General features: G+C 40.5%; 1 protein-coding gene across 1 annotated transcript in view; it reads right to left on the reverse strand.

Moving 5' to 3' along the window:
- LOC141152852 (probable E3 ubiquitin-protein ligase HERC6) overlaps window positions 1-15,308 on the reverse strand; it is a 70,641-nt gene that overhangs the window by 24,254 nt on the left and 31,079 nt on the right. The window contains exons 11-14 of the mRNA XM_073637502.1: window positions 9,796-9,892; window positions 6,697-6,886; window positions 3,699-3,835; window positions 1,905-2,021 (exon numbers count right to left, since the gene is read on the reverse strand). Of these exons, the coding sequence (XP_073493603.1) occupies window positions 1,905-2,021; window positions 3,699-3,835; window positions 6,697-6,886; window positions 9,796-9,892 (541 nt within the window). The remainder of the gene's footprint in view (window positions 1-1,904; window positions 2,022-3,698; window positions 3,836-6,696; window positions 6,887-9,795; window positions 9,893-15,308) is intronic.

Genomic DNA, 15,308 nt, shown 5'->3' on the forward strand with positions numbered 1-15,308 from the left:
TGCTATACAGGGTTTGTGGATCAAATTGTGAGTTCAGTCATTCATATTACACGTACGATAGATATTGTCCATGTTGGGTTCCAACAATGGCCCACCCTGTACTATGCTGTCTGTTTTTTCTGCATGGACATTTCTTTGGCTTACAATCACTAGTACTAGTACTGTTCTATCAGTGTAGATGGTGCTGAGCAGGAACACATTCCTCATGAATCAGTATTTCATGGCAAGCAGTTCTGAACTGCAGAGATCTGAGGTTTCTCCCTTTTTTTAGTTATTTGTTGACAATAGACAATAGACTCTGGGAAGCCCTTCTGATTGGATCTAATTATTCCACATTAAACTGTGCTTCCTCATAAAGATGCCTGAGAAGTGGGACACTTGTGAAGTAATTGTTCTTGTACAAATAGTAGCCCTAATGTAAAAGTGGGTTAATTCAATATTAATCTTTCCATTAATGCCCATGTAGGTTGGGCAACCAGAAGGTACCAGTTGACTGTCTTTTCCCACATATATTCTGAAGATTTAGAATATATAGATATATCTAGTGCCACTCTCACATTCAGCAAATGTCTTTTGAAGTGAGTAATCAAAGACCTCAGAAAAGTGTAGAAATGTCATTAATGTTTCAAACCATGACTGAGCCAAAATATGAGGCATGTGGTTAATGGGATTGGTGAACCATTAAGACCTCAGTATAGGTTTTTAGCAATTCCCATGTTGAACGTCAGGGCTAGCAACTGTTTGACCTTAGGCATAGTGGTGGGCTTCCACAATCAGGTCTTGGGATAGGAGGAGAAATGATTATTTGACAGAAAACACTGGGCATACAGATTAGTTTGCAGTACTTTTTCTCTAGAAGGTGCTCTGATATAGCTGGAAAACATCACAGTATAGGGAAGGGGAATTTTCTGTAGACAAAATTGTAACAATTTTTGACGTGAATGAAAGAATTGTGGGTGTATAAGTGTCAGATCGTAACCACACTATATAGATAATTTCAGATGGGGCGTTTTGCATTTCCTATCTCCGCAACCTTCCACTAGGTCTTACAGTTGGCATTATTGTTTCAGTACCACTGATGCTAGTATCCTGCTATTCTGCTTGCCTGGTTCCTGTTATACCGGTGCACTGCCGAATGCTGCCGATAGATTTCTGAAACCTTCTCTGTATTTTATTGGCATTTTTACTGGGGTGAAATCATTTGAAATACTGTCTGAGCTAGTGGTTAAGGTATCACTACTTTCAGCAAGCTCATATCGGGAGTCTCAATTTTCAAAACTGCTCTCCTTATTGGAGGAACACAGCGTAGTATTTGCCTCCTCAGCACTGTACATTTTGTGACCAATGTTTTCTGACACAGAGTAACTGACAATCAAAAATAACATCCTGTTACTGTTCTTAATTGTTACTGTTCTTAATCTATAGTCATGACCGAAAATTTTGGTACCGTTGAAATTGTTCCAGAAAATGAAGTAATTCTCCCAGAAAATTATTGCAATTATAAATGTTTTGTTATACACATGTTTATTTCCTTTGTGTGTATTGGAACAACACAAAAATAACTAAGAAAAAAAGGCAAATTGGACATCATTTCACACAAAACCCCCAAAAATGGGCCAGACAAAATTGTTATGGGAGTAGTGCAGAAGGGGAAACACTACAATAATATTCTAAAACATCATTTCAAAGTACGAAGCAGACTGCCAGGATATTTAAAGTTTATAGTCAGTCCTTAACTGGTTAAAACAACTTGCGTTCCACAATAGGGCTAATACTGCTGCGGAACCACAGGCACATTTATGCCATAAATCGAATGTCAGCTCCTTATTTCTGTTGTGGTTTCTTGGAAAAATATGTGTCAGATTTGCCTATGAAATTTTCTGAACGTAAAATCATTTACTCACAGCTTCCTTTTGAGAAATCCGCCAGTTTTTAAGGTCAGCAGGGATGATGATTACATTGGAGACTTCAGGCACGCAGAAGAAGTTGATTGGTACTTTATAACCAGCTTTCATGTTTGCCTGCATCACAGATATGTATAGAAATGTTGGTTATAAATTCTCCGCTTTATAGGAATCAGGTTTAAACATTAAATCTTACTCTGCATCTTTAGCCAGAGTTTCTTTTTTCAGTAATCAGGCAGTGTCATTGTTTTTTCTCTAAATGCTGGAGAATTGATTCTTTTTTGCTGCTAGAAGCAGTTTGGCAAAGGGAAATAAATGATGTGGCAAGGACATATGTATTAAGGAGGTTCCCCCTCGTTCTAAGCTTCAAACATGAAAGAAGGCTAAAAATTACTGATAAGTGTTAAATAGCAGCCACATAACAATATATAATGATACCTTTTGATAGCAATTGTTGCTCAAAATCGTAACTTGGGCTACTCGACTCTACATTATTGTGCACCAAATATGAGCCTAGACTTCATTAAAGGTCAGCACATTACATGCTGCCATAGTCAGAACAAGGGAGAAAGCATGCAAAACTCACGTACTGTCATATGTGAGCCAAGCTAACACTAATAAAGGCGATATGCCACGGGTCAAGAAATGCTTTACGCAGGGTGTCCTTGAGTGAAAAAAACTGACAGCACATGGACGACAAACAATGATGTGTGAATAAAGCATTACAAGTATAAACTCATCATAGTTAATACCAATTGTCAACTTGTATTGAAACCATCAAGCTCATTGTCTCATGTAGGACTGTTTAACCATCTAGCTCGTTGCCTCTCGGTATGGAAAGTTATGAACTGACCCACACTTTCCCGCCATACCTGAACTGGATCCTATTCTCTTTAAAGGGTCATGTCATCCTTCATCTCTTGCATAAAGTGGTTTGCTTCATATTCAACAACAACCAGCATCAATGCTTTACTTTGTGTCTATGTAAGGTATTTTTTTCAGAAGTTAAATAAGTGGGAGAGGTTCTAGTAAATGAGAATGGTCCATACCTGTGTAAGCGGCTACCATCACACGTACAAAGGAAAAAAAAATACTATATTTCTGACAGATCAGTGTTTCTATTTTCCAGGAACATAATTATCTGCTATTCTGAAGCAGAATATATCACACACAGGATAGCATTTACTTAACGGAGTTGTCCGGTCTTTCGATAAAAGTCTGCAGTCACACTATGTGACTGCCGACTTCTCAATCCTTACAGCGCACATACAACGCACGCTGTCATGATTCTCCGGTGTTGAGGGCGAGAGCGGACGGTCATGTGATTTGCATACTTCCGGCTACATTCTGACTAGATGTGCTCAGCTTTGCTTAATTCAGTTGTATTCAGCGAGGCTGAGCACGTCATGACAGCACCTGCCCGCATGTATGCAAATTGTATACTTGTGGTAATGTGACCGCTTGCCCTCACTGGCAACAATGGAGAATCCTAACAGCTTGCGGTGCGCGCTGTAAGGACTCAGACGTCTCCAATCAGAGAGTGACTTCAGACGTTCAACAGAGGACCAGGCAACTCCTTTAAAATCGGCTTTCGTACACAGGTCTTAATCAAAAAAGCCCAAGGAATTAATAAGCAGCAAATTTAACAAGAGGTATAAAACCCCCGCAATGCCCCCAACGTATGGCTTGGCACAAAAATATGCAACTTTTTAGAGTCATAATTGTGGTGCAGGGCCCTTCATAAATGTCGACTTGTCTTAAAAATACGACTATACAGGCAAAACTCACACTCACCTTATACAGCTTCTTTAGCACTTCTAGTAGATTCTTAGTAGAACCCTTCTGAATGAACACAGATAATACCAAGGCAATCTTAAACATTTGGATTTGCTTCATCAGTGAATGTTCAAGCAAAGATGACCATAATGCCTCTGAAAAATGACAACAGAGCATTCACTGCTTTGGAAATAGAATATTTTTCATTACTGGTGTCAATATAAAAGTACACTTAAAGAAAACTATATACACAACAATATACTACCTACAGTATACAAGACTGCCATTAAATTTTTGTGGGGCAGATTTATAGAAAAAAAGTCTAAAAAAGGAAAAAAAACAGGTATTTGATGCCCAAAGCAACCAATCACAATACAGCTTTCATGTTCCAATAGCAGAATTTGAAATAACAGCTGCACTGTGATTGGCTGCTATGAGCAACAAAGACAATTTTTCTTTTAGGCAGTTTCATCTCCTTCAGAGACTTTACAGAAGTTGAATGAATTGGTTGGGCATCAAATGATTCTGTCTCTTTGGCATCTGTCGACATTTTATAACTTCAGCGAGCGGATCTTTAACAAATTACAACTTTGCAATAAAAGCCAAAAGATGTGTTTAGGAGTGAAATAGGCATATTGTTAAGCCAAGGGCTCGTGCATCTTTACTGTGTGGATTGGTGGGGATCTCAGCATCCAAAATACAAACCTTCTGACATGACTCATTGTTCTTGTAAACACATGAACCAAGCAAAAAGGATGAACAAAAAAGGATAAAAATACAATAAGACAGAATTCACTGTCCCGCACAGCTCAATCCTACTCCTACGTGTACGAATTTAGAGGGAATCTGTCACCAGGTTTTTGTTGCTCCATCTGAGAGCAGCATGGTATAGAGACAGAGACCCTGATTCCAGCGATGTATCACTTACTTTGCTGCTTGCTGGTTTTTTTTAATTATTGTTTTATCAGCTGGAGTTTATCACTAGAGGACTAGTAAACCTGCTGTCAGGTAGTCCTTCATATTCATGAGCTCTGTATAGCCCCCATACCCACCACTAATTGACATTTTTGCTGCCTATGCACAGTGTACACAGCTGACAATCAGTGATGTTGGCGTGAATTATACAGCGCTCAGTATTAAAAGTACTGGTAGATCTGCAGCAGATAAAACAGGTTTTAATCAAAACTGCAGCTAACAGCCCAGTAAGTGACACATCATTGGAATCAAGATCTCTGCCCCTACCTACATCACACTCATCTCAGATGGCGTAGCAAAAGCCTGGTGACATATTCTCTTTAATTGCAGTTATCACCCCAAATATAACTTCGCCCAGTGTCTGTCCCTTTCTAGGCATTTGATGACCTCCTCATACTCCTATTCAGGCCTTGTTCCTCTCTGACAAAATAGAGCTATTTATTCATTCACATTTATCCTCTCCTATTGCTTCTATGTTGCAGGATTGTGTGGACTGGGTTCTATTCTGATGTACAGTAATGGTGTCAATAAGTAATATATAACATTTTTGCTTAACAATGAATCATAGTGCAATTGTTGTTAAAAAAATCTAAAATTCATTAATTATTTAATGGGTTTCTAAGGTGAATAGGATGGTACTGCAGTACCAGGCACAGTTCCACACATAGGTTAGTCATTGCCCTGTGTAAGCAATGATGGGTGAGGTCCGCAGTGCCGATGTTTGGTAGGTAGGACCGCCACCAAACACCGATGGCCCTCGAAGCTCAGAAAACCTTATTGAATTACTGTTGTTGCAGAATAGAAAACGTCTAAGGTAAAGTATCTGTGGTTTTTCTGCTCTATACCCTCGAAGATTCATCTTTCATTGGTCCCATGTATGTACTGTAAAATAAAAGGCACAATAACTTTGTAGTGGGTCTTGATTAATAATGTCCAACTGTTTTGAGGCTATTGGTTCAATGAATATCCATGTGTCTCCATAGTAATGGACTATAAACAAACCCTGTAGTCTGATCCTGTGGTCACACTCTCCTCCATCTGCCCCGGCTCCTTGTTAACAAACAGTTAGTAAGTTGGTAAGATGTAGGAGACAGATGGAAAAGACGATGACCACAGGATCGGGCTACAGAGTTTATGAAGAATCATAGATCTTCATAGAAGATGTGGATGCAAAATGGATGAAAAATGTTAATCATCTCTATTTGTCTAATGTTCCATTTCAGATGTACTTAAGCAAAAAGAAAAATAATTGATCGCAAAGGTTGACATTGCCTTTAAAGTGGTTGTCACAAGATTCATGTTACCCAAACCACGGGCAATATGAATCAGAGCCTGGCTACACGATTGCAGCCAGGTATATTTTTCTCTGAAGCGTCTCAATGTTTCAGAGAAAATATAGTTTGAAGTTATTTTCCCAGCTAAAAACACACACAATAGAGACCTGTAAGTGAACTACAGAGGTGTGGGGAAAGGCGGGCCATGGGCGGCGTTGGATTAGTCTTCTTTCTCCATACAGTCCTTGGCGGGCTCTTCAAACTACATTTTCTCTGGGAATCGCGCAGCCAGGGTCTGATTCATGCTGCCCATCCCTTTAACTGGACACAAAAGCTAGCAACCTCGACATAGAATAACAAACTGCCACTGGTCGGCCACTGAATGCTCCAGCAATATCACCTGATTGGGTGGAAACAAAATGAATGGATAACAATGCAAAACATGGATGAGTCTCTCAAAGAAGGAACAACACTCTCTTATATTGAGAAGTCCAAAGAGGAGATTCCACATCTATGATATTTTGTCCAAAGAGGAGATTCCACATCTATGATATTTTGTCCAAAGAGGAGATTCCACATCTATGATATTTTGTCCAAAGAGGAGATTCCACATCTATGATATTTTGTCCAAAGAGGAGATTCCACATCTATGATATTTTTAAGCCCCAATTGTGAGCTATCATCAAAAAAACTCAGGAATGCAACATACAATTATAATACTAACATATCCTGAAAAGTGTTTTCACATGTAAAATGAAAGAACATACCCAACATTTTTAAAGCATTTGAGCTGAGATTGTTGATGGCCTGTGCAAAAGGATCTGCTAATGGCAAGCATATGTCACGATCATGCATTATAGGGCATGCTGGGATTAAAAGAAAGATGGACAGAGCCTCAAAAAGATTTGGAAGACTCTCAGTTGCTGGAATCAGTTCATGTCCCAAACTTGAGCATATCTACGAGGAAGCAAGAAAAACATGTTATAGAAGTGGACCTTATAGAATTTGTGCTACACTAAGACTCTTATCTGGACGAGTATAAGGCTGTGATTTCAAAAGTCCACAGATTTCCAGAATGAAAATTTTTCAATAAATTCTAAAAACACTTTTTCTCAACATTAACCTTTTCCTGACATTTGATGTACATGTAAATTACACAACAGGTGCATGGAACTGGCTCAGGAGCTGAGCCTGTTTCATAAAGGGCTGTGTTATAACAGGCATTTACCCCAATACAGTAGTGTTCAAAATAATAGCAATGTGTTCAAAAACACGAGTTAAGCACAAAATATTTATATGAATTTTTATTTCCATGCATTGGGCACATTGCACATTGTTAATATACTTGTGCAATGTTAACTATATAATTGTTAACTACTTTACATAAAATAACAAAAAATGAACATTGGGCTGTTCTAAAAAAATAGCACTGTCTGCATTGGTCTTTACACACTCACAATATGTACTTTTTTTGAGGATTTAGCATTCCCGTGAATCACTAACCTAATATTTAGTTGTATACCCAAAGTTTTTTTTAGAACTGCTTCATATCTATGTTGCATAGAGTCAACCAACTTCTGGCACCTGGCAACTGTTATTCAAGCCCAGGATGCTTTGACTACATCCCAGAATTTTTTGGCAATTGTTGGATTTGCCTCAGAAACGGCATTTTTGATGTCACCCCACAAGTGTTCTATCGGATTAAGGTCCGGGGATTGGGCTGCCCACTTCAATAACCTCAATTTTGTTGGACTGGAACCAAGATTTTGCTTCTTTACTGGTGTGTTTAGGGTCGTTGTCTTGCTGAAACACCCATTTCATGGGCATACCCTCTTCAGCGTAAGGCAACATGACCTCTTCAAGTATTTTAATATATGCAAACTGGTCCATGATCCCTGGTATGCGGTAAATAGGTGCGGCACCATAGTAAAACAAACATGCCCATATCATGATGCTTGTACCACCATGCTTCACTGTCTTCAGAGTGTACTGTGGCTTGAATTCAGAGCTCGGGGGTCATCTGACAAACAAAATGTTTCTCCATTTCTCTTTAGGCCAGTTGATGTGTTCTTTGTTTAATTGTATCCGCTTCAGTACATGTGTTTTTTTTAACAGTAGGACTTTGCGGGGACTTCTTGCTAAGAAATTAGCTTCACACAGGCGTCTTCTGTCACAGTATTCACAGGTAACTTGAGACTGTCTTTGATCAACCTGGAGCTGATCATTGGCTGAGCCTTTGCCATTCTGGCTATTCTTTGATCCATTTGAATGGTAGTCTTCCGCTTTCTTCCACGTCTCTCTGGTTTTGCTTTCTATTTTAAAGCATTGGAGATCATTTTAGCTAAACAGTCTATCATTGTATCACTTTTTAATCAAAGTATGCTGTTCTTCTGAACGATTAACAAATAAAGTAGCACTCTGCAACGCTAAGTATGTAAATATGAAGTATGAAATATGAATAGCATTACTGCTGTAGAAAATAGAAATAAATGAGAAATCACACCTATTTCTTGTATTGGAAGTGCCGTCATTTTCTTTGTTACTAGATTTAAGCTTTGACTGAGCACTCCGCATCTATGCCGCAGGTGGTTTTAATTGCAGTAGGATCTTACTTTCGCACACATAAGCAGATGGATGTCCCTTAGAGAGGTATTCACATTGGTAGGGTCCTGACATTGAGAAACGCCTTACCGCGGGTGCCAGGTTCACATGAATTGGCCAATTTATGCGCTAAGATGTCTCATTTATTTCTATTTTCTACAGCAGTAATGCTATTCATATTTCATACTTCATATTTACATACTTAGCGTTGCAGAGTGCTACTTTATTTGTTAGTTGTATATGGAGGTAGCTTCTCCTAGTAAGCACCTGTTCACACCTATTTCTTGTATTGGAAGTGCCGTCAGTTTTTTCCGATTCTTCTGAACAATGTCTTGAACGACCCATATTTCTCAGGCTTTCAAGGAGAAATGCATGTACAACATGTGCTGGCTTCACCCTTAAATAAGAGCCACCTGATTCACACCTGTTTCTTCACAGAATGATTGACCTCACTAATTTAACTCCACACTGCTATTATTTTGAAAACACCCCTTTCAATTAATTATTCAAATACACAGACTCAAAAACATGCAGATCATGAATGCTGAATCTGTTAGTTTTCTTACAATCTACTGCACTAACTGGTAAATTGTTTGACATGTGGTAATATAATTTACACCAAAAACAGTGATTAATCTGGATTAGTCATATTGGACTGCTATTATTTTGAACACTACTATATATGGATTATCTTCTCTGGTTAAGTACTTGGATGCCACTGTAAATCTTTGTTGTTCTAACTGGTGTGGGCGTCCATTCAGATGCCCTTGCATCGAGGGGGGGTTGTGATGGGGGCCTACTGAAAGCCTTCCATCGCCACCATCATATTGCTCCTATGAAGCCTAGATATATCTGCTCCTGTAAAAGTCCAATCTATGAAAATCTAAAATTATTTAACAGAACACTAAAACAAAACCAGAAAAACAATGATTTTTTTTTTCAATCATTTCACCCCACATGGAATGTTTTCCAGTTTCTCAGTATACTAAGTGGTAAAGTAAATGGTGTCCTTCAAAACTACAACTCGTCCAGGAAAATCAAGCTATGTTGACGGAAAAAAGCTGCGACTCTTGGAAGAACGGGAGAAAAAACAAATAACACACAAACTAAAAAAAGTCCCATTTTTGAATTTCTTAATAACATCTGAACTATACTGTAAAAAAGGAATAACCAGTTGTACTGTAGATTATCAATGAAGTGACCACGTCAGAGGGGGTTTTAGCTCATCTCAATGAAAAATATATCAACTACAGAAAATCACTTACAATGTCAGAAATCCATTTGTTTTGGCACAGTATTGTGAACATTTTATCTGCAGCAATAACATCCACTATTGGAGGAGATGTTTCAGATGAAGAATCTCTATAAGACAGAAAACATGAGATATAAATAGATATGTCTGCAATTGTATATGTATGTTAATGTCAAGCCTTTTATATTCTAAAATCTGCTAGATGCAAGGAAGCTGATCTGAACCCCACCAAAATGCTCAAAAACATTAGGGTGTGTGAAGTTCACCACAACTCTACTGGGAGAACTTCTCAAAGCATTTCTTTGCAGGCAAATTATGAAACTTTTGGTCGACCAGGTTTACTCATAAGCACATGCGCTTATAGGCCTTAACTAACAATAGGACTCTCATAGATTATTTTATGTACAGGGTGATTAACTCGCTACTTTACTCGGAAAATTTGATATAACTTCTAAAAGAGATGGCCGACCGTACTGAAAGTTGGACTGTACCTACTTTGGTTCATGAGAAGTGAGAGTGCAATGAACCTCAGCGACAGAAACGAGAAACACACTTGCGTCGAGTGGTCTTGCTGACTTGTCGCCCCGCAGGTCGTCTCCACTACAAGGTAGACTTGCTGCACGCCTTTCTGCACGTCGGTAGTTTATGTGTGGTGCTTGCATTTCACTCCTGCCAAATTCCTTCTTCGTTTATTAACTATGGATACTGTAGATACAGTTTGTAGGAGTGTTTTCATTGTGAAAATTTGTTGGAAAACAGACTCCTAAGTGAGTTTCTAAAGAGGTTTGGAGATTGAAATTCGCCGTCCAACCCATGTATTGAAGACTTCTTTAATGAAAGAATAACCTCCAAGAGACTTTGGTCACTAAGATCGTCTGATTTAACACCGCCTGATTTTTTCCTTTGTGGCCATTTGAAAGGTCAGGTGTACTGTAACAAGCCACGAACATTACAGACACTCCGAGAGAACATACAGCAAGATATTCAGGCTATAACCCCAGACTTCCTGAGGAATACATTCAACAATCTGGGGCGGGTGCAGGCATGCTTGGATGCAAACTGTGGACATTTTGAACATCAGCTTTAAAACATCAGTTTCTCATGAACCAAGGTATGTAATACAGTGGTTTAGTTTGTAGTCTGTAACAATAGAAACACATAGGTCGGTATTAGAGCTGTAAAGGTAAAAGTAACATTTTAATGAAGATGTTATAGCAGAAGATGGAGTCCCTCAAGTTTAAAGGCCCCATCTATGCTATATAAGTCTCACAGTTATTTTAGGTCAAAACAACAGCAAGCTGAAATGTTCCTTCTTGTATCAATAGCGTGTCCTTGCTAAAAAGATAACATGTACTCCCTGGCCAGATATTTCATCTTGTAGCAATAATGTGTTCTTGCAAGAAGATAAAATGGCCTTGCTAACCAGATAAGTCTAATTAAATATTTTAAAGCATACAGAAACTAGCTTTTTTCGCTTGTTCAGCTAAACTGTATAATCGAACCATATATGGCAAATCCGTTTCCTGCCTTCAGGGTGTATATTAGCCCTGTGTTTTGTAATAAAGGTTAGAGTATGTTTAGATACAAACATCCTGTCCTGTGTCTTCTTCTCTCCGATATCGTAATCCAAAGGATAGAAGACCAAGAATGCAGTGACGACAGCTGGCGCCTCGAACAGGGACCTTGAGTTAATCTACCCAGGGGTGCTCGACCGGTCCGAGACGTGGGACGAGTGAAGCTCTCTGTTGGTGATATATACAGCGCTGAGGTAAGAATAACTGTTATATTCTACCTAATTATATCACTGCATAGAAGAGACTCCCTCACCCCCGAGCGGTCGGCTCCCCAGGTAATTCACAGATTGTTGTCTGGCTCAGGTCCCTTTGAACCAGTAGAATCCCCTCAGATCAGTCCTGCCTTCTATCCTTTGGAGAATTTAAGAATGAAAGTATGGATCCGATGATTGTGTTGTGGATGTGTCCCGGGATTGATGTTTTTGGTCTGTTTTTCTGACTGGCGTATAAATCCTAGAGAGGCTAGTAGTGGAATGATTCAGAAACCTTTGTGGCCCATTGTCTAAGTGACCATTGTCTAAGTGACTGAGGAGTCTCTTCTAGGTGAGGAGAACCGAAAAAAATGGGGAACCAAAATGCCAAGGAAGGCATTATAGCCAAAGACTTAGTAGTACGCAGAGAAGGGAAACAGGCACTGATTGGAATTGACAAAATATTGTGTAAAGCGGGAATGAATGAGAATGGAGAGATGAATGGAGAGAAATGGAAATCCTTCTTTAACTCCTATCATGGATGGCTGAAAGATAAGGGTCTGTTAGGGACAGTAGATGTATGGATGAATGCATGCGCTTATTTTGAAGGAAAGATTGAAAAATTAGGAGACGGACGTTACAGACTGACAAAAACCGGAATGACAGATTTTCCTCCCCGTCCGCTCCCGACGTCACCCCCACCCCAGTATCAGAATTCCCAGGAACCTAAATGTTGGGTTTGCCCCAGATGTGGACAGCAGAACCCCTTGACAGTAGACATCTGTGTGGCATGTGGAGGACCAAGACCCCACCCAGCTAGACAATTCCCAATGAGGACGGTAGTTGTGCCAGGAGCACCGGGAGCAGCAGCAGCAGCAGGGGGGGATGCAGTGGTTCCAGGTCAGGAAGCTCGTACAATGTTAATGTATAAACCATGGAGTCCTTCAGAGCAGTTGGCACTGATCTCCCAGCTGCCAGACACATCCCAGTCCCCTATGGGTTTCGCTAGAATGATCACCACCATACAGGATACGTACCATGCCACTAGAATAGATCTGCAGGGGGTAATTAAGGGAAAATTGGCAGTTGAAGCCCGCTATGATAGGTTGATAGATGAGACAAAAAAAACAGTATGCCGATAGGACCGAACCCGTAGATGCAGAATCTAATGATGCAGCAGCTGGAGTCCTATTCGCAGCAGCGTTGGTAAAAGCATGTCAAGACAGGCAAGCAGAAAAGCAAGTTACATTAGAAGATAGAGTGCAAGGGAAGGAGGAAGATCCTAAGGATTATTTCTATGCACTAAAGAAAACCTGGTCAGAAATGGGGTTCAACCCCGGGAATAAGACTAGTGAGAGGGTATTAGCAAGTGCTTTCATGAATGGACTAAAGAAAGAGATTGCAGAGAAGGTAAAAGCAAGTAGACCGGACTGGAGATCAGTGAAGGCAGAAGATTTAGCTAGAATAGCTCAGGGGGCACAACATGACATAGCGCAGGCAAAAAGAGCTGCCAGAATACATATAGTAGAGACGACCCCCAGAGGCAGAGGACGGACTGAAGGAGGAGGACAGAAACTGTGTTACGGATGTAAAAAGCCAGGACATTTTAGAAAGGACTGTAGGACCAACCCGTATCCAAATGCTCAGAGTACGGGACCTCCAGCCGACCAAACAACGCCCCAATAGGATGAGGGTAGCTTGCACATGAACCCCCTCATCTCCTTACCCCCAACTCCCAGTTGTATAGTGCAGGTGAACCTACCAGGGGGACATGAAATCGATTTCCAAGTAGATACGGGGGCCGACAATTCAGTAATTACGCAAGGTGATTGGCCATACACTGACACTGATTTTTCACATCATGTCATTGCCACCCCCTTCAATTCAATTCCCCATCTGTCCTGCTCCCTGTCACTAAGAGAATTCCCCCTGCAAATTCAAGGAGCTACGGTACATAGCCAGCTCATGGTATCGCCCCGAGGCCAATGTAATCTTTTGGGAAATGATGTGTTGTCCCAATTACAAGCACATATAGAGTATCATCCCGATGGCACTGTGACCATGACCCCAGGTTTAAAACCAAGTACCCTTTGCAAAATTATGTCACTAGATATTGCCAGCATAGAAGAGACAAATGAGTTTCCCCTGATATTAGAGTAGGCTGTGCCACATGATTTTTGGGCCTCAGACAAAACAGATGTTGGTAGGTTAAGAGTTCAACCAGTAATGGTAAAATTAAAACCAGGAGCAATCTTGCCTCAACAGAGGCAGTATCCCCTTAGCTCGGCTCAGGAGAATGCCATAGCCCAGCAAGTCCAAAAATTACTACAGAGAGGAGTCCTAGTCAAAACCCAGTCCCCTTGCAACACTCCCCTGTTCCCAGTAAAGAAAAAGAGCGTGCCAGGACAACCAGCCGCATATAGAATGGTCCATGACCTCCGGTTGGTTAACAAAGCCACAGAACTTCTAACACCAGTTGTGCCCAACCCGCATACTCTTCTGTCACAGATACCTTCTAACTCTCTTTGTTTTTTCAGTGGTCGATTTGGCAAATGCATTTTTCAGTGTACCATTACATCCTGACTGCCAGTACTTGTTTGCTTTCACATTCCAGGCTATTCAATATACATGGACAGTGTTGCAACAGGGTGCCCAGAATTCACCCACAATGTACACTGCAAGTCTGCAGGAAATACTGGAGGGATGGTCTGAACCACATATCGTTGTTTTGCAATATGTCGATGACCTGCTCATTTGTGCCCCCTCCAGGAAACAATGTCATAGTGCAACTATATCGCTTATGTTGTTTCTCTATCGCGCTGGCTGCAAGGAAACCAAAGGTAAGCTTCAGTTTTGTAAATCTTCAGTCACCTTTTTGGGACATTGCATTACACCAGGAGCTCGTCATTTAACAAATGCACGCAAACAAGCAGTACAGGCATTCACCGTCCCCATTAATGTTGCAGCCCTCAGAACTTTTCTTGGACTTGTTTCCTATTGCAGACAGTGGATTCATGCTGTCTCTGTTTTAATGCAGCCCCTCTATGACTGTCTTACTCCAACACCTTTTGTACTAACATCAGAGGCAATAGACTGTTTTTATTCTCTCAAAAACCGTATTTTGGCTGCTCCAGCTTTGGGTACCCCTAATTATGAGCTCCCATTTACTCTGTACCTTCATGAACAAGCCGGACATGCAGCAGGAGTTTTAACTCAAACACACGGTGATAATCAGAGACCTGTTGCCTACTTTAGTGGCAGATTGGATGCGGTAGCCAGAGGTGCACAATCCTGTGTACGTGCTCTGCATGCTGTTGGACTATTACTCCATAAATCCGCAGACATTGTTCTAGATCATCCGCTCACCGTGCTAACACCTCATGATGTCTACACTATATTGAACCAAGTGCAACCCGCTCACCTCTCAGCAGCACGTCATCTTAGGTTACAATGTGCACTGTTAATGCCTCCCAATGTTTCTTTACAGAGGTGTACTACCCTGAATCCAGCAACTTTGTTACCTCTCTCGGATCTGAAGGAGGGGTCAGGTACTGTGCTTTATAAGGAAGATCCAAGAGAGGAAGTTCCTCATGACTGTGTACAAATGATGGCACAAGAAACGGCAGGTTTACCTACTGTATTTGAACATGAATTACAAAATGCAGATTTTGAATTTTTTGTAGATGGATCCCGTCATCAGGACGATTCAGGTACCTTCCATACTGGATATGCAGTTGTGTCCCTCAATGCAGTAATCAAGG

Source organism: Phyllobates terribilis, unplaced genomic scaffold, assembly GCF_046119375.1.
Source record: "Phyllobates terribilis strain yellow unplaced genomic scaffold, ASM4611937v1 Scaffold_1__5_contigs__length_1240528914, whole genome shotgun sequence".
Classification (NCBI taxonomy): domain Eukaryota; kingdom Metazoa; phylum Chordata; class Amphibia; order Anura; family Dendrobatidae; genus Phyllobates; species Phyllobates terribilis.